We start from the raw sequence: 21,066 nt of genomic DNA on the forward strand, positions 1-21,066 counted from the left end.
CCTGGCCTATGATTTTTAAAGGAAAGGAGTCAACTCTACAAACTATCACTATCTCCCCATCTAGGTCTGTTCACTCCTCACTCCCTCCTCTTATCTGGCAAAGGAAATGTAAAAGGAAAGAAATAAGACCTCTTGAAAGTTCCATCCTATGCAAGAACACAGATCCAGTGACCCTCCATGTCACCTGAAATGTCAGTTCCAATATTTATTCAACATGTTCTGTTTGGGCTCAGTTCTGTTTACTGCTTGCCAGAAAGTGTCAGAGAGATAGGCATCCTCTTGGAAGAAGTACCCCCACCAACTCTCCCTATCTTTCCTAATCTACTCATAGAAGAAATATACCTACAAGGAACAACAAGAAAAAAAATCAACTCTTTATTGTCACCAGTGAGAACATCTGCCCCACCTTACTAATCAGAACACTTAATTTAAAGTCAAATGTCATCGTAGTGGCCCTTCCTCAGCAGCCCATAGACTTCGCCCACAAGGAACTGGACACTGACCAATATTCTATGTGGAAGCCCAGCATATTCCTTGAGTCAGGACTCTGAATGTTGAATTATAGGTATCTGAATAAAGCTGCTGCATCCCACCTTAGGAGACTGCAAAGATCAGATGAAAAGGGAAAGTGGCAAGATGAAGAAAGTCATAGGCAAAGTTCAATTAATATCATTGGAGGGCAAGAAAGGCCCAGAATGTCACTAGTAACCTGTGAAGGGAAATGCAACAAAATCTGGAGTATAGTGAAGAGTGGGAGAGTCCTGGGTCTAGAGGCAGTCTTGGACATGAGGTTGGCCCAGATTAGGACCCTGGAGTCCACACTACAGTAAAGATCAATCTTCAGGGAACTCAGACATCATAGAAGAGTCGGACAAGCTGGTATCGAATGGAAAATGTGACAGCACTGCCCAGGATCTGCAAGGAGAAATGGACTGGAATAAGAACCACGGAGAATAGGAGACAAAGAGGTGTAAATCCCATCCCCAACCTCACCTGCAGCAGTAGCAGGAGCAATGTGAGGTTTCTCTCATGTATGGGCCCAAAGATTTTAAGTAGCAAGTTGATGAGGGTCATGTTGTTACACTCGGTAAAGTCACCATCCTCATTCTCACTCTGGCGCACCGTCACTAGCCTAAGGCTCTCTGCTACCTGGAGGGACCAGAGGTGAAGAGAAGTTCAGCTTCCATGTTTCAGGAGTGGGGATCTACTTAATGCTGCCAACCTCCCCTTGGATCTGATGTAGGCCTAGGATCCCCATTTCCTGAGTTCAGAATGGTGGCCTGGGGCCTTACCTCCTTGTTACCTTGTTACCTTTAAAATAAAGGTGCCCAAGAAAGAGAGGCTCTTGGTCTTGAACTTGGAATAGCTCATCTCCAGTTTGCCTGTTTTGGTATTGAGTCTGCAAAGGGCAAGACAGATTCACGTGACTGGGCCTCTAGTCAAAGAACTCTCTCCTCCCAGTGGTTAATTACTAGGAAAAGCACTGAATGTGGAAGCAAACAACTTAAGATCTATTTCTGGCTCTGCTATGTGAACAGAACTGCAATGAGCATTAAATGAAATGATGTACGTAAATGTGCTTTATAAATTGTAAAGGCCACCTAAATGGAAAGAGTTAGCTCTGCTCTGGGGCCTACAGAGTAAATGTATAGGCTGGCTTTAGATATCCCAAATGAAAGGCAATGATGCCCCAACGTGGCTACCTGGGTATACGATGGCGAGGGCAGGGGATGATATGCAGGAGCTGAGGCAGTGAGTAGAGGAAGTTGAACACCTGTGGCATGAAGAAGAGTAGCATGGTCTTGCTGAAGTGTCCCAAGATGCCAACTACGGCAAAGGTCATGCCAGCAAAGTAACAGAAGGTGTCTCCCACAAACACTCGTGATGGGTACCTGTGTGAGAGAAAGCATCTGAGCCAGTGGCAAGAGACATTATCAATCCTCTCTCCCACATCACACCCTCTGGGCACTGAGCTCATCCTGACCCTATGAACCCATCTATTCCTGAGGGCTCCACAGCATACATCCCCAACTACTGTTCAGCAAAGAACAATTTCAGAATACTACCAGGCTCGGTTGTAGAGTACTTGACTGGCATGTGCCAAAGTAATGGGTTTCCTAGCACCACAAGGGAAAAAGTGGCAGAATGATACCACCTGAAGACCCAGAAAATACTCAGTGAAGGTATGCATAGATTTAACCTCTCCATTAAGAGCTAGGTTGTTATCAAGACCATCTTTGCCAGGTATTCAGATAGTTGTCTCTCTTATCCACCAGGCTACTTACCAGTTATGATAGAATAATCCCAAGGTGGTGAAAAAAAAGGGTATCATGAAGTAGAGGGAAAATACATGATCATCTCGATAATCACCTTTGGAAACAAAGAAAAAGAAAAAGTTAATACCCATACTCCCTGTGTGCCTTCATCCTATTTTTGTCTGTATTCAAGTTCTGTTCCCAGCTATATTATCTACCTTACCCAAGTCACTTTTAAGAATCCACTTACCCCCCTTTTATGTCCTTTAGGCAATTTCAAATATTCCACCATTTTTATGAAGACTTCAAAAACTGGTTAATGTCTTAAATTTGGTTTAGCCATTCTGACCTTGGTTGAATACCAGCTTTACTTCCTAGCTATGTGACCTTCCATGTCACATACGTTAACTTTCCTCATCTGTAAAATAGGACTAACAATAATACCTGTTACACGGAGTGGTTTCAAGATTTAAATGACATTTTTAAAAAGTATTTAACATTAATAAGCACTTGTTGATGTGCATCTGTCAAAGACCACCAGAAACACACTGATAGTCAAAGTTGGGTTTACTGACATAAAAAGGGTGACTATGGAGAGTACACACTCTGGGGAACCCTAGAATGTTTCTGGTAGGGTACTAGGAGGGGCTTTTTATAGGATTCATTTTGGACATTCTGGGGAGATGGAAGGAAAAAGTTGTGCTTTGGCCTGAATGCTGTCAGAAAGCAGGATTAATTCTATGATTAAGCATATATATGTGTGTGTGTATTTTTTTTTTTTTTTTTTTTTTTTTTTCAATTTAAGCAGCAGGAGGAGCCATTGTTACTGGTAAGAAGCCAGGGTCTCTCATGCTGAGAGGGGTTCTTGGTCATTTTTGTGGGTTTCTCAGTGTTCTCATGGTTTTGTCTGTGATCAGACATGATTGTGAGGGAAAAGTGGTTTTTGCTGTGTTCCTTCATGGTCAGAGAGTGATCCTGATGCTGGGGTCTGTGAAACTATTTCTGTACAACAGAAGAAGATATGGCCTTGCTATTTGTGCCACTCCAGCTATAAATGACAGAGCTGCTATTTTTCTTTCTCAAATCCAATAACTCTCAATTGTTATTTGCAAAGTAAATAGCTTTCCTTATCTTTTATAATTACTCACATATTGGTTTTTTTCCTCTTGAACTCCCCTAAGCCCATACATAAGACAACTCCCTAAACAGTCAGACTTCTCTCTCTCTCCCTATCCCCAATCCCACCTACCTTCCAGCTCCACCAGGTTGAAGACAATGATGGAAGCTGAGATAACTAGAGACTGGCCAGCCTCTAGGCCATTAATCCCTGCTAGGATATTGATGGCGTTGGTACAGAACACTGCGAGCAGCCCCATGTAGACATAGTAAAGGATCCCTGGGGGGAGACATGGTATGAAAAGAAGTTAATGCCACCTAGGGAGGGAGGATTTAAGGATTTTCTTTTGAGAAAAGAAGTGAAACACAGCACAGGATTAAGAGCACCAAAAGGGATCTGAATAAACACAGGGGCAGAACAGGAACACTTAGAGAATATGGAGCACTAGGAAGTGTGCTGTATTGGATATCTCACATGGGGGAGGGCGTGAAGTAGATGCCATAGGGGCAGTATTGTTAGTGCTACTCACCTAAGTCCAGATGCAGGCCAAGAATTGGTCGTAAGGGCTTGGGTACCACAATGGTTGTGTTGCCAAAGTTGGTGAAATAGACCATGAGTAGAGGTAGTGAGGCAGCTGTGGGCAGCAGCAGCTTATGGCGCCAGCGCAGATTGAGTACATCATCAGCAAAGCCCAAGAAAATCATGCAGCAGATGGCAAGAAGGGCACCTATCAGGGCCACAAACTGGGGGAGGCTCAGGCACGTTATAATTTAATACTACTCTCATTCCTCCTTCCAAGAATTCCCGTTTTTTCAGTTCGTTACTCAGCCCCCTTCCCCAAGTTCAAATAACCCCAACTCTTTCACCTCCCAGGTTCCAGCCAATGACCCCCACTAACTCACTTACTTCATGATGGGGGAATGCCTTACATTGCTCCTCCACAAAGCAATTCAGGAAAGGGAAAGGGATGAAGCAGAAGAGGATGATAAGGAAAACTGCACCACTGATCACTCCCTGGGACTCTGGGCTGTGGTCCAGCAGCAAGGTTCAGGAAGGGGGAAGAAAAGAGGGCGTGGTCACTCACTAGTGCAGACGTTACAGAAACCCATAAAAGTCTTCCCAGTTCTTTGGCGGGGTGGGGATGAAGAGGGCACCGATGCTGGAGTTCCGGATCCACCCAAGGGTCTCCCATCCATCCTTTCCCGATGCTAACCAGTTCTTTCCATCACCTCCCAGAGTCCCAGGGCTCCTGGGTTAGCTCTCGGTCGCGCGCATAGTCGAGCACCTCAAGGCCTCGCCCCTGCCTCCCCACCCCTGACCCCTTGCCCGGGACACCGTGTGCCGCCGCTCACATCTGCTGCCGAGTGGTTTTGTTGAGGTCTTGGCCACAAAGGCGCGCGGCGATAAAGTGGCCATGGAAGGCTGGGATGAGGGTAAGTGTAGCCACAAATCCCAACAACGAGCCGATCAAATTCACCAGCAGCGGCATGGGCAAGTCCGGAAAGGCCCACATGTTAACCCGCTAGGGGCTCCGCTCCGCCGCCTACTCAGCTAACTGGCAAGCTGGGCAGCAGCCCTGAGACCTCAGCATAAGGAATGGCCGCTCCCCAAGAGCAGAGTCTTCTCAGACCGGCCGGAGGAAAACCCAACAACTCTTGATTTGACCCGCCCTCGGGATCCCCAGAAGGCTCTATAAAGCAACCTCGGCTCTGCTCTGCTCCAACTGCATACACAGAGTTTCCGCCCGGATCTTGAATGCAAAAGAACTATCAACTCCGAAGGAAGCGGCGCCATTTTTAATACGGGCACTAGCGAGGGAACAGAAGTGTTAATTTAAACTACACTTGTTCGAGAGTAGAGTCATGACAAGAATAGTGGAAAAACAATTAAAGAAAGACAAGCAAGAGCGGATAGTCTCCTAACATTATATTAAAGATGTACACCCCAGAGCGGAAATGCCTCCTGCCCGGTTCCAAGATGAACGCCTCATTGTACCACGTGCTCGACACTACTCACACTCTCTCCACGTCAGGTTTAGCTCGGTCGCCCCCGCAGGTCACGTTTAAAGGGCCAGTACCCCGCGCTTAATCTGGGATGCCTTGGAGCCAGGAAGGTGGCTACTGGAAGCCAGGGGTGAGCAGGAAGGACGAGGGTGTGGAACCTCACCTACTTCTTGTAGGAAACCTGTTGTCAGCGTAGTCGGAAGTCAAGGTAAACACAATTTCCATAAACGCAGCTGCAATTTAGAAGGATGATGTAAGTTCTAAAGCGTAGACTTTTGAAAAGCCCCTCCCACTCTGTACTTTTCCCTCAACATCCCACCCACCTTCTGCCCCCACTGTAACAGTTCGTTGCCTGGCAACCCAGGGCGGCACCTCATCACTGAAGGAAATGGAGTGCCTTTAGGTCTTGAATTTAACTCGGGACTTGAACTTGCTCTTGGATCGCTACATTGTGCCAAGCTTCCAGAACAAGCAGACAGAGGATCAGACGTGGGAAAGAGCTAAGGAGGCAGGAGAACCAGACCCACACCTAGCTTCTTGTGAGCCTGCCCATCTCCCTCCTAGACAGGCTTCTTTCTCTATCTCGCTGTGCTTTTGTTTGACACCTGTTCCCCTGCAATTAACAGTTTATCTACATTTTCATTCCCTTACACACACCACAAGCAAATTGCTTACATTCTTCAGAGAAGAAATCACCACCTGGGAGTTAAGGAGATGACTAAAATAGTCTGGCACTTTGTCCATCCTTTCCAATATGGCATACTTTAATTGTCAGGATAGGATTGGCTCTTTTTAGGCCAAAGATAGTCTTTCCTTTCCCTCCATATCAGATATAAACTGCCCCTTCTACTTGAAGGGTGACTATAATTAACAACAACAAAATGTATAAAATACATAAATACATACACACATAAGCCCTCTAATTTACTGGATAGTATTCCATCAAATTTTGTTTTTCTGTGTTTCTGTGTGTGTGTGCAAGCAAATTCTCTGGAGGCAAGTGTTTTCCTTTTCACAGGGTGTCCCCGTGGGGCTAAGGACACAAGGATATGTGTGTGCAAGGCATCATCACGTGAGTCTGCATCTGGAAGATGAATAGATGGTAATCGGTGCATACGGAGGGTGCAACAAGTTGTGAAAGTGAGAAAGTGAGAGGGCCTTGAAGAAGAGTATTTCTCAAAAGATTTCAGTAAGTGGTAAGAGTGGAAAATCCTTTCTTTCAAATGAGGAAGGAGAGTGAAAGTGAGATGCCAGGAGCAGGTGGAAAGGAGGAGCTTGCAGGATCCCCAGAGAAGGCAGCACTCAGTTATCTTGTTGATCAGGAGCAGACTGAGACTCCCTGGAGTCTGAGATACAGTCTATATCTATTTATTATTATTATTATTATTATTATTATCTTTTTTTTTGGTGGTGCTGGGGATCAAACCCAGGGCCTTGTTCATGTGAGGCAAGTACTTTACCAACTGAGCTATCTCCCCAGCCGTTATTATTATTATTATTAGAAGGCCAATCCTCATAAATTTTCCTTCCCTCCTGGCTTAAGACCTAAAATTTCCTTACTCTTTCTTCTCCAGAGATCATCAGCCTATTCATCCCTTTGAATAAGTAAGAGAACTTATTCAAAGACAAGGCATTAGGGATTCATCATCCACATATACATATTACTATCAGAAAATGGTTACCTAGATATTTGTCATATAATTTGAATAATTTTGTTCCCATAATAGTAAATGCCCAATTAATTATCAGACTAATCAGAGAGAGAAACAAACACATGATTCACTTGAAAATTTGGGTCTTTTCTAGTAAAAGTTCAAAGCAGTAACCTGAATATTGAAAAACATTCATTAAGACTCAAAAATCATCTGAGTTGTTCCTAGTCTTGGGTTGAGCAGGCAATGTCTATGATGTACATTTCCTTCTGAGCAGCCCTGAGCACCTCCAAGTAAGCAAAGTCAATCCACTTCTTTCTTTCTTTCTTTTTTTTTTGGTATGAGGGATTGAACTCAGAGGCTTTACCATTGAGCAACCCCCCTAGTCCTTTTTATTCTGTTTTATTGTTACTGGGGATTGAACCAAGGGCTCAACCACTGAGCCACATTCTCAGCTCTTTTTTATATTTTATTTTGAGATAGGATCTCACTAAGTTGCTGAGGCTGGCTTCAAACTTTCCATCCTCCTGTCTCAGCCTCCAGAGTTGCTGGGATTATAGGCATGTACCACCATGCCCAGCCCCTTTTATTTATTGAGACAGGGTCCTACTAAGTTGCTGGGACTGACCTTGAACTTGTGATCCTCCTACCTCAGCTTCCCAAGTCACTGGGATTACAGATGTTCCCCACTGTGCCCACTCCAGTCCAGATTATTTCCAGACTAAGCCTGTCCTGAAAATATTTCACAGTACTTAAAAAGACCATGAGACTGCTCTTGATAGTCCAGGACTGTAACACTTGCAGGACCCTAATTGTAGCTCTGTCTAGGCAGCTGAATTGCTCCTTTTCCCCACCCCCAACAATCTGGGAATTGAATGCAGAAGTACTCTAACACCGACCTATATCCCTCATCCTTCTTATTTTTTTATTTTGAGACAGGGTCTCACAAAGTTGCCCAGACTCATCTTGAACTTGTGATCCTCCTGCCTTAGCCTTAAGAGGCATGATTACAGGCATGTGCCACTGTATCTGGCACTGAGTCTTTTTCCTTGTCTTTTTACTTCTCCCCTAGCAGAAGTCCTTAGCTGAAAGCAAGCCCTAAGATCTCCCATTCCACTCCAAAGATGGAAACAGTACAGAAATTCTTAGTGTTCACACATATATTAGAATATTTTCTGGTAAATTTCTTCAAATTACAAGCAATTTGCAAATCCATACTTATGTGCATAGGAAACTCTTAAGTAAAATAGGGAGTACAAAGTGGTATAAATGCAGTCGCTTCCCCTTAGGAGAACTTTGGCATATTTAAAGTACCTTGATTGAATATGAGGGAAGAGAGATGAGTAAGACATGGTCCTCACTCTTAGGCAATTTCCTGATGAACAGAAAAAACAAACATGTAAACAATCAATTAGAGTATAATGCAAAATGAAATGAGGTGGAAGGAAGATTGGAGGCCTAACTAAGAAGATTCATGTAAGACTGAATTCTGAGGCAGATCTGGCAGTGTAGGACCAAGGACCTAGTGGAGGAGTTGAGGAAATAAATCCAAGAACTCAGACAACTGAGATCCTTGGGAGATCCAAAAGTTCCTAAGGAAGGATTCTTGGTAGAATAAGCCCTGCATGCGGATGTTTCCTGCAAAATCTTTTCCTCTAACCCTGGCTGCTTTGCCCATGCACCACTTCCTCTTGGGTTCTGGCTCTGAACTTCTCCGCCCTTGATTTCACATCTTCTGCTCCCCTGATATTAGAAATGGAGACTCTAGGAATCCCCCTTGTTTTCAGAGTTTGGTGATATTGTGTGAGTAGGGCCATAGCAAGGTTACCTCATCACCCACCTCTCCCCATCACTCCTTACAGTGAAATTTAAGGATATCTCAGGCTACCCCTCTGCCTTCTCTGGCTCACATGACCCTGCTGCTGACCTGCCAGATCCTTCCTAGCCCTGCAACCCATGCTTCAGAAGGCATTGTTGACTCTTTTGTGCTTATTCCTTAGACAACCAAATGAATTTGGAAAATGTTTAACACCTCCCCTTCTGGAAGGCACTATGTGCCAGAGACCTTCCCATGTGTGTGAAGAGGCTCTTGGGGCATAGAAATGTCTTTGAATTCTTCTGTATGGTTTTCCTTCCCCATTCCCAGAAAGCAAAAATGAGCCCCAAACCTATAAGGATGGAATATACTCCCTAAATCTAGAAAAAAGGTAGATCCTGAGACCAGAAATTGGGCAATATACCTACAACACCATTTTGGGGGAAATTTGTTGGGATAGCACATATTTGGGTTTGGATTTTTTTTTTTTTTTTTTTTTTTGAGGCGGGGGATTGTTTTTGAAGCCCTCACCACTGTGTTGTCCTTGAACTCCTACTTGATCTCCAACTCCTGGGTTGAAATGCTGCTCCCACCTCAGCCTCCTGAGTAGCTAGGACTGTAAGTCTGCACTACGTGATGGGTGGGATATCCCCCACACATTTGGATGGCGCGGTCAACTGGCCAAATCTATTGATAGTCCAGTGCTACATTGCCACCTCCCTTCTCATTACCACCCTCTCTGCATGTGCTCCATAGGCAGGAGCTGTTACTATGGAAATATATTATTTTTAAGAACAGATGCATCCTAGGGCTCGGGAAATATCTCCAGAACAAACCCACACGAGTGAGGAGGTTAAATGGAGGTGTTCCTGGGTCCAAGCCCCAAGGGGAAGGGGGTTGATGGGTGATGGAGGGAATTCAAGGTTCCATGTTCTATTCTCAACCTTTACCAGGTTCAGGTTCCGCTTTCTGTCATATCAGCAGGACCCCCTGCCAGGCACTTCTGTCTCAGAAGGATGCCCTGCGCCTCTTACCCCGGGCCTAGCTTCAACCAGGGAATGGGAATCTAGAAGCGGCAGAGCCTGGGGGTGTTGGGAGAAGGGGGTAGTGATTTCCACAGGGGTCACCGCCTTCTTAACCCCACAGGCGCCCAACCTGAAGAAATCTAAGATGCGTTTGGAAAGACGGAGGCGGCGTCTCAGATAAGTGAAGTTACTCTTGCCTTGAGCTGGGGTGAAGGGGTGCATCCCGACTGCAGGATGGGGCGGGGCAGCCAAAGAACCCTCCTATTTTTCAAGTCAGGAACCCTGTTTGCTCGCTGCTTATCCTCCGCCCTACTCTACCTCGGAGCGCCAGGCTGGCCGGGCCCCTCCCCGCGCGGGGTGCGTCTCCTTTAAGGGCGGGTGGGGGCGGGGCGCCGGCGGTGTTGTCAGTGTCAGCTCTGCGCACGCAGACCTCCCGGAGCCGGTGCCGGTCCGCGAGCTCCATCGTCTCCGCAGATCAGTCCCCGCCCGGGTCCGGCGGGGCCCGCGCGGTAGGAGGAGTCGGGCGCTGGCCCGCTACTAGTCCAGGTCGGACCGCTGGACCAAGCGACGAGGGACCCGGGTCTCAGAGAGAGAGCTCCTGCGTCGCGACCCCTGAGGACCTCTTCTCGATCTCTGGCACCCACTAGTCCCAGGCACTCTGCTCAGGAGAGCCCCCGAGCCCGCGCGCCCAGCCCCGGGGGAGCTCGCTCCCGCCCCGAGGCCCGCCCGGGCCATGCTCCCCCGGGGCAGCGGCTGAGCCCAAGCCCGGACCGGGACCCGAGCCCGCGCAGAGCATGGCTCTGGGCTGGGGGCAGCAGGACGTGGGCTGGGCGGCCCTGCTTTTCCTCTTCGCTGCCTCGCTGCTCACAGTATTTGGCTGGCTCCTGCAATATGCCCGGGGTTTGTGGCTGGCGCGGGCCCGGAGGGGCCGGGGCCCGGGAACCGCCTTAGCCACGGAGTCCGGGGGTTCCCTGCGTGAGCTGGGCGTGTGGCGCTCGCTGCTGCGGCTGCGGGCGACTCGAGCCGGCGCCCCTGAGGAACCAGGAGTCCGGGGCCTCCTGGCGTCGCTGTTTGCCTTCAAGTCTTTCCGGGAGAACTGGCAGCGGGCTTGGGTGCGAGCGCTGAATGAGCAGGCCTGCAGGGACGGGGTGAGTTGGACGAAACCCCTATGAGGTCTCTTTAGCTTTCCCTTCCAGTAGAGGGACTGCTTATACTAGGAGGGCGAGATGGGGGTCGGGGATCAACTGGGGAACCCATGACTTCTCTTCCCTCCCAGATCAAATGGTGCAGGTGAGGCTGGGGATTGTAGAAATCCAGTTATGTCCCAAATCTATTTTTGTGGGCTAGGTACAAACCCAGGCACAAGTTACTGTTCTCATAGCAACGCTAATCCCTGTGCCTGAGGGCACTTCCGCCTAGCCTGAGTGCTGGTTGGGCAAGGGGAGACAGGTGCACCTGCAGAGGGAATTTGCCTGGTTCTCATACCACCACACCCAGTTAACATTTCATGCCCCAAATCCTTGATGTGGCCAGGCACATCCTCAGGGACCATGAATTACCTCCATGCTCATCAGTAATTTCACTGCTACAAACATCTTTTCCTCCATGCTGGTCTGCATTGTATTTGTTGATGGGGGGGTGGGATATGCAGGCAAAGAGCAGATTGGAAATCCTGTCCTTTCCAGTAAATGAACTTGGAGTTGCTCCTTGAGGGTCAGTCACTAACCAGCCCAGCCTACTTCCTCCTATTGCACCATGGGCATCTGGCCTCCCAGGAAGTGGGGCAGGAAGCATGATCATGAGACCAAGGTTAGGTGGAAGGCAGAGGTCTCCCTCTTCTGGGCCCTTTCCCATCCTGGCCCAACAACCTCTCCTTACCTTCACAGTCTATCAGTGACTTACTCAGAGGGTTCTCCATTTCCAGACACAAGTCTAGAGGTTTTACCCTACTAGCTCCCTAAATACCTGGAAACAGAAGTGGCCACAAGTTGCTTTGTTCCCTCTTCCCAACTGGTCAGCTGAAAGCCAGATGACAACTATCAGTTTATACCTTGAACCCGCCCCTCTTCACGCACTTTGTCCCTGGGTCAGAAGCAACTCCCTGGGACAGCTGACTCAGCTGGACATTGGCCTCCCTTGCAGGGGATGGGGAGATTGAGGTTTCAAGCATCCATTTTCCTGTCTCCCTTGGCCTGGTCTTTGAAGATGGGAGCTATCAGAGCAAAAAAGTTGGCTTTCCCTGGTTTGCCAGGCATGTGAGCCCTGCGGATTTGTTTCTTCCATCTCAAGACTCAAGAAAGAGTTGCCACCCGTTCTGTGCCTTCCCATCCAGCTCTCCACAACTGTGGATGAATTAGGGAATGACTCTTTCAAGACCTAAGCCAAGGAGCTTTCTGCTCACCAATACCATCCTGTTGTCTGCTTTGAGGAATTAGCCAGAACCCTGGACACTTGAGCCCTCTGAACTTGCTTTTCCCAGTACTTTTCTTTTCCCAGTACTTCTGGTGAAGTTTCCCAAGGCCATGCTGAGCTGTTCTTCATCTTGGAGAGTCTAGATAGAGTCATACCCTTGAGCTTTCTTATTGAAGGCCTGGCCTCATTTCTCCAGCTCTTATCTTATAATAAGTGACCCTACTGTTTTCACCCTTAACTCAGTTCTGTCCCTCTCTGCCCAGCTTTTATATAATATAGTTGATAATGAATACCTTATTTTTTCCCCCTGTGTACACTTTTCTTTGGATCTGTGGTGGGGGAGAGGAGGGAGGCTCCTGGTATTCCAGGAGGGATCCAGGATCTTCAGCTTAAGACTATCTAGTCTCAGGAGTGGTCTAGCTATGCAGTTCTCACCAGCCTCTAGAAGATGCAATCCCCTGGAGAGGTAGGTCTTGAGGGAAAATACCTCTTGTCCTAAAGCCCTGAGCCAAGGAGAGGCCAGAAGCCAGCCTGCAGCTGGAGAGTCCGCAGTGCCAGGGCCCAGCCAGCAACTAAGCAGGCCAGCCATGTGGGGGGTAGCTCCAGAGAACTGATCCTGTGCCTGCATTACTTCCTCAGAGCTCCATCCAAATTGCCTTTGAGGAGGTGCCCCAACTCTCACCCAGAACCAGCATTAGTCGTGTGACCTGCGTAGACCAATCAGAGCGCACCATGGTAAGGGATGGGCAGTGCCCTCTTTGGGGCCTTAGGTGGGCTGACCCCAAGGGTTCCCTTTAATCTTGAGGGTTCTTAACCTGGAGAGTCTGTGAATGCCTTAGCACTCGAAGAATTGATCTGAGCATTCCACTAAAGTTATGGGCAAAATGTTGTGTGTATATATCTGTATTTGTCTGGGGAAAGGAGTCTGGCTTTTGTCTGATTCATTTAGGTGCGTATGGTTCCAAAAAGGTGAAGCCCCAAAGAAAAGGGGAGGGGTCTGCTGAACCATCACAGGGCAGGGTACAGCAGGGTGAGCACACTGCTTCCATGTCTGACCCTGCCTCACCGGTCCTCAGGTGCTGCGCTGCCAGCTCTTTGCTGAGGAGGTGCGGTTCCCAGTCTCTGTGACCCAGCAGTCTCCGGCTGCTGTCTCCATGGAGACCTACCACGTCACTCTGACACTGCCACCAACACAGGTGGATAGAAATGTGGGCAACTGAGTTGGGTAGGATGGGCAGTTCAGTTGGCCCAGCATTTTCTGTTTGGTTCCTCTCTGGGGTGGAATTTGTGAAGGGAGGGTCCTGGAGAATTGGGAGTGGGGCAAGTCAACCCAATCCTTTTGACTCTGTTCCCAGTTGGAAGTCAACCTTGAGGAAATCCCTGGTGAAGGGCTGCTAGTGTCCTGGGCCTTCACTGATCGCCCAGATCTCAGCCTGATGGTGCTTCCCAAGCTGCAGGCCAGGGAGGTAAGTAGGCTGGCAGAGAAGAGGCAGTACAGGAAGGCAGGCAAAGCAGGAGCTCCACCTCTTCATTCTCCTTTCTGCAGAGAGGTGAGGAGCAACTAGAGCTCTCAACAATTGAGGAACTGATCAAGGATGCCATAGTCAGCACCCAGCCAGCCATGATGGTCAACCTCAGGGCTTGTTCTGCCCCAGGAGGCCTCGTGAGTAGAAACCCAAAAGCAAAAGGTTTCCGTGCACCCTATCCCCAGGACACTGTATCAGGATTATTACTCTTTCTACCTCCTTTTAGGTACCCAGTGAGAAGCCACCCATGATGCCCCAGGCCCAGCCGTCCATCAACAGACCTACCCGGTTATTCTTACGGCAGCTTCGAGCATCTCATCTGGGAAGTGAACTAAGAGGTGAGAGGTAGAAGCAGCTGGGGGACTGCCAAGGCCGCAGTCACAGGTACTCCCTTGCCATTCTTCCCTAGCTTCCCATCTTTGATCTGAGCATCTTCTAACTTCTCATTACTCACAGGCAATGAGGAACTGTGCTGTGTAGCTGAGCTTGACAACCCCATGCAACAGAAGTGGACCAAGCCTATGAGGGCTGGTCCTGAGGTGGAATGGACAGATGACTTGGCTCTGTAAGGAATGACCCTGCCCCGAACCCCTGCTCCCATAGACTGAAGATGAAACCCTTCCAGCCTAGCCCTAGCATGAATCAGCTCTGCTTTCAGTAGACTTTGGTGTGAGACTCGATCATATGCCAGGCCCTGGCCTAGGTCCTGGGATAAAGACATGACCAAGATACAGCCCCAACCCCTGGGTTAATCACAGAGGTATGCAGAGAAGATAGTACAAGCATGCCAATGATGTTTACACACATGCCATGGAAGTGTTTAGGTGGGGGATACTAATTCTTACAGTGGAATAAGGATCAGAGTAAGCTTCATGGAGGAGGTGGCATGGAGCAACAGAATGTGAAAGTATTCTTGGCAGAGGGAACAGCTTGAGCAAAAGGAAAAGGGTGGTGTGAGACTGTGAGTGACCAGCTAGACAGGGTAGAGTGGGGTGGGGGCATTTGAATGCCTGGCTGAGGAAAGCTTTCTCCACTCAGACCCTGCCCTGTTCTCTTGGGAAGAGGGAGGAATTGAAGGTCAGGATAATCTGAATAGAGCACCAGTACCCTTTCTAATTTATGTATATTTCTCTCTGCCTCTGGCCTGTGATGGACCCAAGAGTGGGTTCAGTGTACTAATCTTCCCTTTCCTGGGTGTATCTCCTCTTGGCCCACAGGGATCTGGGCCCCCAGAGCCGGGAGCTGACCCTCAAAGTGCTAAGGAGTGGCAGCTGTGGAGACAGTGAGTGTGGGGCAGAAGGGGCACCTCTGGGTGGGTGCTGAGTGGGGCCTGGTCATGGGTCCAGCTCACAGTGCCACCCCTGTCCCCAGCTGAGCTCCTGGGCCAGGCCACACTGCCTGTGGGCTCCCCCTCCAGACCACTGTCTCGAAGACAGGTGTGCCCACTCACCCCAGGGCCAGGGAAAGCCCTGGGCCCAGCAGCCACCATAGCAGCAGAGGTGAGAAGCTGATCCCTGGGGGGGAATGGGGGGACACAGGGGCTGGGCAGTCTCTGAGGCCCTGACCCCTTGCCCTCCCACCCCTTGGCAGCTGCAGTATGAGGAAGGCTCCCCTGGGAACCTGGGCACACCCACTCCCTCCACTCCACGCCCCAGCATCACACCTACCAAGAAGATTGAGCTGGATCGGACCATCATGCCTGATGGCACCATTGTCACCACTGTTACCACTGTCCAGTCCCGGCCCCGTGTAGATGGCAAATTAGGTAAAGAGGAGGAGCCTGGGAGCCCAGCTCTAGCCAGAGGCAATATACTATAAACCCCGTGGCAGAACAGGGAAAGGGGAAACCTGTTTCTTGGCATTCTGCTCCCATCCTGCCACTTCTTCCTCATGATCTCTCAAACTTTTCCTTACATCCCTCCATTTCTCTAGCTACTCCTCTCACTCTCAATCTTTCTGAATCTACCAGCCCCTCATACAGAACTCCTGCTCTTCTACCTGCTCACATCCCTTCTGTCTTTTCATGGGTCTCTTTCCTCTGACTCTGGCCTCAACTGACAAATTGTCCTTTGCTCCATTTTCAACCTTCCAACACCCTGGGGTCTTCCAACACACCCAGTAGCCTCTGTGGCATTTCTTTCCCAGTGGCCCTCCATCATACTTCTTTCATCTACAGGAGTCCCATGGCAGTTCCCCTACTCACATGAACCCCTGTACCTCCTCTGTACACTCTCCATATTTTTATGATAACCCCTCACACCCTTAAATGGGTCCCATGGCACTTTCCCACACTTTGGTTCCTGTGGTATCTTTTTGTCCCCATGACATCTTCTTAATCACTCTTGTGATTAATCATTCCTTAATCATCCTTGCCTCTGAGTCGACCAAAGTTGCATCTTGACAAAGATAGTAGGGGGGCCACTCCAAAGCACCTCTCAGCTCACTGACACTCCCCCGCCCACCAGACTCCCCCTCCCGCTCCCCGTCCAAGGTGGAGGTGACTGAGAAGACGACAACTGTACTGAGTGAGAGCAGCGGCCCCAGCAATGCCTCCCACAGCAGTAGCCGTGAGTGGGGAGTGGGCATGTGTGACTGTTGGGCACTGGTGCCCTATAGTCAAAAACCACTTTGGGTGGGCAGGAGGAGTTTCAGCCCAAGAAGATGCCAGGGAGAAGTCAGATTATCTATTCTCTGGGCCCCCAGCAGGGGAGAGCCACCTTTCCAATGGCTTGGACCCAGTAGCAGAGACAGCAATTCGCCAGCTGACTGAGCCCAGTGGGCGGGCAGCCAAGAAGACACCCACCAAGCGCAGCACTCTCATCATCTCTGGGGTTTCCAAGGTAACAGAGCTCTGGGGAAAGGAGCTGGGATAGGGAAAAAGCCCTAACGGGTCACTTCTGCACATTAAAACTCATCCCTTCTGCCAGGTGCCCATTGCTCAGGACGAGTTGGCACTATCCCTGGGCTACGCAGCCTCCCTGGAAGCCTCAATGCAGGATGATGCAGGCACCAGCGGAGGTCCCTCTTCACCTCCCTCTGACCCACCAGCCACATCCCCAGGACCCCTAGATGCCCTCTCTAGTCCCACGAGTGTCCAGGAAGCAGATGAGACAACTCGTTCAGACATTTCTGAGAGGCCATCGGTGGATGATGTTGAGTCAGAAACAGGGTCTACTGGTGCCCTGGAGACCCGCAGCCTCAAGGATCACAAAGGTGGGAAGATATTGGAAGGACATTCCCTGCTTTTATACCCAGTATTGTGACCTGGGTCCTACTAGACAGTTAGGGACATGAGAGTCTCAGCTGACTTGACTTCTTCCTTCCCTAAGGTGCAGCTAAGCTAAAGTAGAGAAGGGAAATTGGTGCTTCTGGTCCTGGCCTGGATCTGACAGGCTTAGGTGACAGGAAGGGATGCCAAATGATTTCCCTTTACCCCCATTTTTCTTTCTTCCTAGGTCTAAAGGCCTGTGTGCCTTCCTTCTTTTTTTCTAAAAAAATTTCATCCCCTGTGCGCTGAACCTACCCATCCCCCATAAGTATGAGACATTCTACCCTGGCCAACCTTAGGATTGTACCTCTGGTGGTAACACAGGCTGTGGACAGCTCTGGGAGACCTAACGTTAACGGATGAAGGGCTTACCCCGAAACAGTCATCTGCTGACCAATGAGCTTATGAATCATGAATCCATTTATGATTTAAGCCTGTATCACTTTTTGGGATCATGAGATTCCTAAGTCCAAAGCCTGCTCTGTAAGCACCTTCTTCATCCTCTTGGTCCTGAATTTACCTCATTGACATTTCCAGATGCGCCACGTCCTATGCACACCCTGGAATGCAGTAAATAAGTTAGTGTCAACCTACGTTTTCCTTCATGATTTGGGGGTTTTGGGGAACACCATCTACATGGCCTTTGTCTCTCCATAGGAAAGAGGCCCAATTCCAGGCTGTCCTCTCAGAGCAGCTGACCTGTGACATTCCTCTTTGGGCCAGAGTCAGAGGGGCACATGGAACCCTATGAGTTCACCATTTCTTCCTCAAGATGGATAAAGCACATTCTATTTTCCTAAGAATGTCTGACTTTAGGCCAGGGGACTGGTCCTGTTCCTCATCTTCTGTCTCTCCATCCTTGGTTCTTTCTCTGTCCCTCACCTCACCCCACTCCATGCCATTTTCTCTGCCTCAGCTACACATTCTTTTCCCACAGTGAGTTTCCTGCGCAGTGGCACTAAGCTCATCTTCCGCCGGAGGCCTCGACAGAAGGAAGCTGGTCTGAGCCAATCACACGATGACCTCTCCAACACGACAGCCACACCCAGTGTCCGAAAGAAGGCTGGCAGCTTTTCTCGCCGCCTTATCAAGCGTTTTTCCTTCAAATCCAAACCCAAGGCCAATGGCAACCCCAGCCCCCAGCTCTGAGGGCCCTCCTTACCTCCTGAGCTCGGAGAGGGCACGAGTTCTCTCAGCCCATTCCCCACATCCCCTTCTGTACCCCTTCCTGGATTCCCAGTGCCAGGGCCAGGAAAGGCCTTGGGTTCCAGGAAGCCCTGTCTAGCCTGGGCTTTGGGGCCAGTTGGAAGGGTACTTGCAATGGGAAGCATTCAAGAGGTGGGCATCCATTGCTGTGGACATAGAAGAAAGTTCATGGCTGGGAGTAAGAGATGGGCTCTGTCCTGGCATGTGTGGACATTCCTCAGAAGCCTTGGCCTCCTGCTGACACTGGCCCCCAAGAGGAGTCCCAGGGTGCTCAGTTCCTCAGCAGATCCTCCCTTATTTATTCTCTTTTCTATTTATATATGTGGTCTAGGACCCTCAGCAAACAGATGACAGAAGGCATCTCTCCCAGGTGACCCTTCTTTTCTGTACCAGGAGAGTAGGTAATTCCCAGTAAGGGTTCCCACACCTCCCTCAGGTCCCTACTCAGACCAGCACCAGTGTCTGCCTCTGAGGACATTGGCAGCTCATAGGAAGCCGGGCCAGTGCCCAGGATGGGGGGCAGGTACTCCCCACCTCCCTGTCTCCCCTGCTGCTCCTCATCCCTCCCTCCCCCTTTATTACCATTTTTGTACTTGATGCTTTCTCCCTGAGCAGTGACTCAGTTTGAAGGAGGGAGCCAGGAGCTTGGGGGGAAGCCTTCCCCAGAGAGATGGCTTGAGGGGCTTTAAAGACTGTGTGATGATGGAGCAAGAGCAGGGTGCACCTCTGTATGTTGGGGGATGATGATGTCCATTGCTGTGTGATGGCTTGGGATTTAATTTATTAAATTAAAGTTAAATTGGAGTTTATAAATTGGGCAATTGTTTGTCCTTTTAAAAGCTAATAGTGAAGCCATGGATTGATACCATGGGAGGATGAGAGATAGGGATCCAGTTAGTGAGATGGGACAGATGATCCTGCAGGGGAAAAGGTACATGTAGAGAGAAGATAGAAGAGGCAAGAGGCTCGGAAGGGTGACGTTGCAGCAAAAACATCAATCAGCTAGTCCAGCATCTTCATCCTCTCTTCTTCAGTAGGCTGCTCCCTCCAGGACATAATACAATTTAGAGCATGGACTCTACAATGAGACCACCTGGATTTGAGTCCCAGCTCCACTAGTTTACCCATGTGACAGGGCAAGTTATAAAATCTCTGGGTGCCTCATTTTAAAGTTTTCTTCTCTGTAAAATGGGGACTGTGATAATAGCAGCTACCATTCAGTTATGGGTGAGATGGAAATGAGTAAAGTGCTTAGAAGTTGGTTGCACATCGCCATTGCTGAGTAAGCATTAATTATTGCCTCAGAAGAAACCCAGGAGGGGGAAGTCTTTCAAGTGTTTCATCATAATAAAAACCCTTTTATTCCTAATTGTGCGCAAGTTTTAAGGAGCTATAGATATTAGCAAATTCTGTCCCTGGTTCCTGTCTTCTGGGATCTTATACAGACCTTAAACCAGGTAAGCTGCTATAGAATGCTGGGCAGAGCTCAGGACGAAGAGGCAGGAAAACTGAGTCTGCCACAAACACACTGAGTGACCTTGAACAGGCTACTTCTCCTTTCTGGACCTCAGCTTCCTCATCTCTAACATAAAGGTGGTCTGAATAATCACTCAGGTTACTTTTAGCCTTGACATTCTATGACTTACGTGCCCCACAGAGGGTTCAGGTCATGTGCCTTTGGGTAGACAGCATGGCATTGTTAATATTCCCCATGCTCCTGTCTATTCTAGTCACAGAATATGGGATATTTAGAACAGCAAATATTTGGATATTTGGTTAATTTTTATATAGTAAAAGGTTCAAATCTAGGTCATGAAAACTCAAGAGATTTTTCAAGCTGTTTCCCCTGACCTGATAAATGTGACTTATGGTAGTTACAGAGGAGCAGTTTGTTTACCAGTAAGACAGACAGGCAAACACAATGAACTTGTAATTTCATGGGAAATTTTTGTTGATGGAGGGCAGATTTCCACTGGACCTAGGATTGAATAGATGGTAACTAGAAATTGTACTCAGCTTGTAGTGCTGAGCTGCCCAGAGATCAATGCAATCACATATTGTTATAGTGAAGATAATCCTGATCTCATTTCAAATATAGGCATTTAAAAAATTAATGCAGGGCTGAGATGGAGCTCAATGGAGTACTTGCCTAGCACCACAAAAAAAAAAAAAAAAAAAAAAAAAAAAAGGAGCAAATGAAATAAGAAACAATTTCATCAACTTTATCCATTTCACACTTTCAAAAGAGATCCACAGCTTTTATTGAGAATGAATTACGCTTTAATTTTTTTGGTAAGAGCTTTTAAAGAACAAATCTCAGGATATGTCTGGATTATCCAGCCAAAATTGTGACTTGCTTTCAACAGAAGCAGATTGAGATCGAAGTAAACTATGCTAGATAGCAAGACACTGCCTTAAATTGTAGAAACATAGAGATGGAGCCCAGAGCAATACTGAAACTTCTACTCTGAAATCTATGTTGAAGTTCACACACCTCTATAACTGAACTTTTTCTTTCATGAAAATGCTAAAATAAAGCTAATAGCCATTTTCAGTGATGAAAATGGAATTAAAATGAAGTTGGCATCTCATGAAGTACTATTATAACTATACTTCTGAATGAATAACAGTATTTTGTTATTTTGAATTATATTTTAAAAAATTTTTTAATTGTCAATGAACCTTTATTTTTTATATGTGGTGCTGAGAATTGAACCCAGTGCCTCATACTCACATTCACAGGCAAGCACTGGAACACTGAGTTACAACCCCAGCCCCTAATTTTG

At 48.3% G+C, this 21,066-nt stretch overlaps 2 protein-coding genes across 16 annotated transcripts; one reads left to right on the forward strand and one right to left on the reverse strand.

Moving 5' to 3' along the window:
- Positions 1-353: 353 nt before the first annotated feature.
- Dpagt1 (dolichyl-phosphate N-acetylglucosaminephosphotransferase 1) lies at positions 354-8,379 on the reverse strand. Of its 7 annotated transcripts, none has more exons than XM_047517123.1 (10): positions 8,342-8,379; positions 5,539-5,608; positions 4,279-4,399; positions 3,902-4,115; positions 3,505-3,651; positions 2,286-2,370; positions 1,704-1,892; positions 1,312-1,399; positions 994-1,149; positions 354-915 (listed from the first exon to the last, which is right to left on the reverse strand). In XM_047517123.1, the coding sequence occupies exons 2-10, from the start codon at positions 5,598-5,600 to the stop codon at positions 850-852; spliced, it is 1,128 nt and encodes a 375-aa protein (XP_047373079.1). In that variant the 5' UTR covers positions 5,601-5,608; positions 8,342-8,379; the 3' UTR covers positions 354-849. The 7 variants fall into 7 exon arrangements, with proteins under 7 accessions (XP_047373079.1, XP_047373080.1, XP_047373078.1 ...); XM_047517124.1 differs by lacking the exon at positions 8,342-8,379 and adding an exon at positions 5,699-5,806; XM_047517122.1 differs by lacking the exons at positions 5,539-5,608; positions 8,342-8,379 and adding exons at positions 5,075-5,180; positions 5,296-5,319.
- C2cd2l (C2CD2 like) lies at positions 5,442-19,600 on the forward strand. Of its 9 annotated transcripts, none has more exons than XM_047517113.1 (17): positions 5,442-5,583; positions 6,394-6,571; positions 9,348-9,461; positions 9,990-11,016; positions 12,920-13,015; positions 13,357-13,476; positions 13,636-13,746; positions 13,827-13,943; positions 14,033-14,144; positions 14,263-14,371; positions 15,024-15,088; positions 15,178-15,305; positions 15,397-15,571; positions 16,272-16,373; positions 16,510-16,646; positions 16,734-17,019; positions 18,012-19,600. In XM_047517113.1, the coding sequence occupies exons 4-17, from the start codon at positions 10,663-10,665 to the stop codon at positions 18,221-18,223; spliced, it is 2,124 nt and encodes a 707-aa protein (XP_047373069.1). In that variant the 5' UTR covers positions 5,442-5,583; positions 6,394-6,571; positions 9,348-9,461; positions 9,990-10,662; the 3' UTR covers positions 18,224-19,600. The 9 variants fall into 9 exon arrangements, with proteins under 9 accessions (XP_047373069.1, XP_047373072.1, XP_047373070.1 ...); XM_047517116.1 differs by lacking the exon at positions 9,348-9,461 and having other exon boundaries at positions 6,394-6,564; positions 9,990-10,225; positions 10,343-11,016; XM_047517114.1 differs by lacking the exon at positions 9,348-9,461.
- Positions 19,601-21,066: the final 1,466 nt, after the last annotated feature.

Source organism: Sciurus carolinensis, chromosome 11 (assembly GCF_902686445.1).
Source record: "Sciurus carolinensis chromosome 11, mSciCar1.2, whole genome shotgun sequence".
In the NCBI taxonomy this organism is placed as follows: domain Eukaryota; kingdom Metazoa; phylum Chordata; class Mammalia; order Rodentia; family Sciuridae; genus Sciurus; species Sciurus carolinensis.

What these genes read in the sequence shown, in the direction of transcription:
- C2cd2l (XM_047517113.1), top strand. Translation starts at nt 10,663, where the DNA reads ATGGCTCTGGGCTGGGGGCAGCAGGACGTGGGCTGGGCGGCCCTGCTT. An exon ending in GTTCTGCCCCAGGAGGCCTC is followed by an intron (nt 13,944 to 14,032) that starts GTGAGTAGAAAC and finishes ACCTCCTTTTAG; the next exon opens with GTACCCAGTGAGAAGCCACC. An exon ending in GAGTGGCAGCTGTGGAGACA is followed by an intron (nt 15,089 to 15,177) that starts GTGAGTGTGGGG and finishes CCCTGTCCCCAG; the next exon opens with CTGAGCTCCTGGGCCAGGCC.
- Dpagt1 (XM_047517121.1), bottom strand. Translation starts at nt 4,885, where the DNA reads ATGTGGGCCTTTCCGGACTTGCCCATGCCGCTGCTGGTGAATTTGATC. An exon ending in AGGCATTCCCCCATCATGAA is followed by an intron (nt 4,116 to 4,278) that starts GTAAGTGAGTTA and finishes AGCCTCCCCCAG; the next exon opens with TTTGTGGCCCTGATAGGTGC. An exon ending in CCTCGCCATCGTATACCCAG is followed by an intron (nt 1,400 to 1,703) that starts GTAGCCACGTTG and finishes TGCCCTTTGCAG; the next exon opens with ACTCAATACCAAAACAGGCA.